Source organism: Gekko japonicus, unplaced genomic scaffold (genome assembly GCF_001447785.1).
Source record: "Gekko japonicus isolate JY-2015 unplaced genomic scaffold, Gekko_japonicus_V1.1 scaffold2061, whole genome shotgun sequence".
Classification (NCBI taxonomy): Eukaryota; Metazoa; Chordata; class Lepidosauria; order Squamata; family Gekkonidae; genus Gekko; species Gekko japonicus.
The window spans coordinates 206,768-210,436 of NW_015170950.1; the positions used below are offsets into that span (position 1 = coordinate 206,768).

The following is a 3,669-nucleotide window of genomic DNA, read 5'->3' on the forward strand; positions in this document are numbered from 1 at the left end:
GGCAGCCAGTTTGGTGTAGTGGTTAGGAGAGCAGACTCTAATAGGCGAATCGGGTTTGATTACCCACTCCTCCACGTGCAGCTGCTGGTGTGACCTTGGGTCAATCACAAGTTCTCACAGAGCTGTTCTCTCACGGGCAGTTCTAGAAAGAGTTCTCTCAGGCCCACTTACCTCACAGGGTGTCTGTCATGGGGAGGGGGAGGGCAAGGAGACTGTAAGCTGCTCTGAGGCTCCCTCGGGTAGTGAAGGGCGGGGTATAAATCCAATCTCCTCCTCCTCTTCTTTTTCTTCTGGCCCTGAAGGACTTTCCACTGCTTTGGCTGCCTGTTTTGCACTGCAATAGTGGAGGGGAGATTGTCAAGCACCCGGCAGGCCTCCATGCATAGTGAGTGGGCTACATGTCCTCTCACTTGGCGCTAGGGTTGCCCGCCTCCAGGTGGGGCCTGGAGATCTCCCAGAATGACAACCAATCTCTGGATGAGAGATCAGGTTCCCTGGAGAAAGTGGCTGCTTTGGAACGTGGACGCTATGATATTGCACCCTGCCGAGGCCCCTCCCCTTCCCACATCTTAAGTCCTCCAAACTTTGCTACCGAATCTCCAGGGATTTCCTAACCCTGTTGGCAGCCCTACAAGGAAAGAGTCATTGAGGTGCCCTGAGACTGTGCCGCAGACCACGCTTCCAAAGGCAGTCTGTGGTCCCTGCCACACGGGGGGGGGGGAATGCGCGGGCATGCATTGGCGGGATCACACAGATCCCGTGAGCCGCCGCGCACTTGCTCCCCGGCACAATCAGATGCCGGGGAGACCGGGGAGAAAGCCACGAAACAGAGGGAGGCTGCCAAACTGCGCATGTGTGAGCATGCTCAGTTCGGCCAGGAGCCTCGGATGCGCCGGCAGAAGGACGCGCCGGCGATCCGCTTGACGCGGCCTTTCTGGTAAGTCCACCTCTACGGTGGTTCTTTTTTGCAGCGGGTTTTCGGCCTGAAGGGCCGGATCAGTGACGGGTGCGCGCCGCTTCCCAGATGTTGCGGTGAGATCGCGCCCATTTGCTGCACCCCCGATCCCTCCCTCTCCCGGCCCCAAACCTTCCGTGTGACCGGGGCCTGTGTTTGTTTAGCAGCGTGCCTTTTCACAGCTGTGTCCCCCGTTACTGTCGCCAAGGGCAGTGGAAGGATAGACAAGCCAAGGAAGGGATGTGAGAACGCTGAGGAGATGAGAGAACAGGTCAGTGGGCAAGAGTGTGCTGAAGGTTTGGGTTAATGCCCCGAGACACAGTGCCATAAAATGGGTCATTTCTGACCGTGCTCCATTTCCCTGTCTCATTGGCTGGGGGGCTGGGAGAACCACCTATGAGGTCTTTTGCTAGCCTGCTTTGAGACTCGGAGATGGGTCATTAGGCTCCAGGGAATGTGGTTAGTCTTGCTATTGGTTTAATAATAGAAGATTATGCACAGACTTCTCTTCTCTCCCCCCCCCCGGCCCCCGCATCCCTCATTCAGATTCTCGTCTGGCACACGAGGACGGAGAAACCGGTACTGGTGAATGAGGGGAAGAAAGGCTTCACAGATCCCAATGTGGAAATATGACATCGAGCAGCGAAGAGAGAGGTTAGCAGGTATGACTCAGCCAGGTCTTCTTAAGAGTGGAGAGAAAAAGCAAACTTGCCGCATGCAAAAGACAAAGCGGACGCCCAGGCTCCTCCCTTCGGGTGGTTTTGATTATTTTATACTTCCCGATTCCTTGGTCTCAGAATCAGAGCACTTTATTTTTGAAAGGTGCCTTTTTTAAAGAAAGAAAAACACTTGTGTCCAGCTGAAAATAACTTGTCGCAGCAGTGCCGAGTGTCGTATTTTGAAATGGAGCTGTGATTCTTGCCACCCAAGTACCCGCAGATAGGTCCAGCTAAAATGCTTTTCTCACATATATAAAAGCTATTTGGGATCTAAAGGTCCCTCATGCACTCGGAGAAAGAAGGTTCTCACTCCAAATCCAGCCACGGTTGGAGCTGTTACAAAACCAGTTATGTTTCTCCCCTGCGCATTACAAGAAAAAGACCCTGCATCGACATACGTGGCCCTTTAAAGAGGGAGCACAGTGGAATCTTGGGTTGGAACTAGGTCTGCCAACCTCCAGGTTGGGCCTGGAGTTCTCCTAGAACAGGGGTGGCCAAACTGTGGTTCAGGAGCCACATGTGGCTCTTTCACACATATTGTGCGGCTCCTGGCAGGAAAAGCTGGGGAAGTGAAGGGGAGGCATGCTTTTTCTCCTTCCCGTCTATTTGCTTTGTTTCTCTCTCTCTCTTTCTTTCCACCTTTTTCTTTCTTTCTTTCCTTCCACCTCTCTCTTTTTCTCTCTCTTATACGAATAAATACCATTCGCAAACAAATAAATATCATTACCAATATCTGTTTTTACCCCTTTTGTTTTTATTTTTGGCAGCCTCATGTTAATAAAAAAAGCAAATGTGCATAGTTGGTCATGTTTTGCGGCTCTCAGACATCTCACATTTATTCTATGTGGCTCTTACGCTGAACAAGCTTGGCCATCCCCTTCCTAGAATTACAACTGACCCCCAGACTAGAGATCTGTTCTCCTGGAGAAAATGGCTGCTATAATACCATGGCATTTACCCTAGTGAAGTCCTTCCCCATCCCAAACCCCGCCCTCCCCAGGCTCCAACCCCAAATCTCCAGGAATTTCCCAACCCAGAGTTGGCAACCCTAGTTAGAACCCAAACAGCAGCATCCTGCCGTAAACCCAGCAAATGCAGGACGACTAAGTTGCTGTTTTAATTTGCAGCATATTCCCTTTTGCGGAGTCTCGAGCCAGCCGCGTGGTCTCCAGGACTGGTCCAGATACTTTGAAGACATCCAGAGCGACCGAGGGGGGGACTGATCCAACCAATCCAGACTCCTCAGACTCTCCTGAACTTCCTCGCACACTCTGAACAAAGCTGGAAAACACCGTAACTGACCCGCTGGAGACGACAAACCAGTGACATACAAAACAAAACAAAACAAAAGCACAGAAGCCCCGGAGCTGGCGTCACTTTTGGTTCGAGGTGAGGAGCCTCACGGGATGCAGCGAGTGGAAAGTGCACGGGGTGCACGTGGAAGGAAGCATGCCTGGAAAGCCCCCTTTGGAAGCCAAGATTCCGACCAAGGGGCTTCCGCGGGACATTGATAAGGACAATGGTTCCCATTTTGGACCCTGACAACATCCTTCCCTCTCTCTCAAGGGACACAAATCACTTGGGCATGACTAGCAAGAGCAGCTCTCCAGCTGCAGAGGAGAAGCCGTGTTCAGCAGTGGCACCGTTGCTCTTAAATTATATTTATTTCGCCGCAAAAAAGGGGGGAGAGGTGATGGGGCGGCCTGGAGAGGGAGGGGGGAGAGAAAAAGACCGGCAGTTGCCAAGTTAGCGAATAACCACCTCTGTCGCTTTCCTGCAGTCGGTACCTCTTTCATCAGCTCCAGGGAGACGAGGAAGGAGGTTGTGCAGTTTGAAATGTTTTTAGCACTCACACAAAGGTGTTTCTTACTCCTACCCTCTGTTTAAACCATAGCTTTGACCCTTCCGAGACAGGCCTTTCCCAAGCTGCATGTGTTGCTTCAGAGAGCGGGGGTTTCCAATGCGTGCCTCCCTCAGCAAGGTTTGAAGGCTTTC

The 3,669-nt window shown here is 52.1% G+C and overlaps 1 protein-coding gene across 1 annotated transcript in view; it reads left to right on the forward strand.

The window, feature by feature from the left end:
• B3GAT1 (beta-1,3-glucuronyltransferase 1) overlaps positions 1-1,588 on the forward strand; it is a 30,312-nt gene extending 28,724 nt beyond the window's left edge. The window contains exon 5 of the mRNA XM_015418894.1: positions 1,502-1,588. Within this exon, the coding sequence (XP_015274380.1) occupies positions 1,502-1,588 (87 nt within the window). The remainder of the gene's footprint in view (positions 1-1,501) is intronic.
• Positions 1,589-3,669: the final 2,081 nt, after the last annotated feature.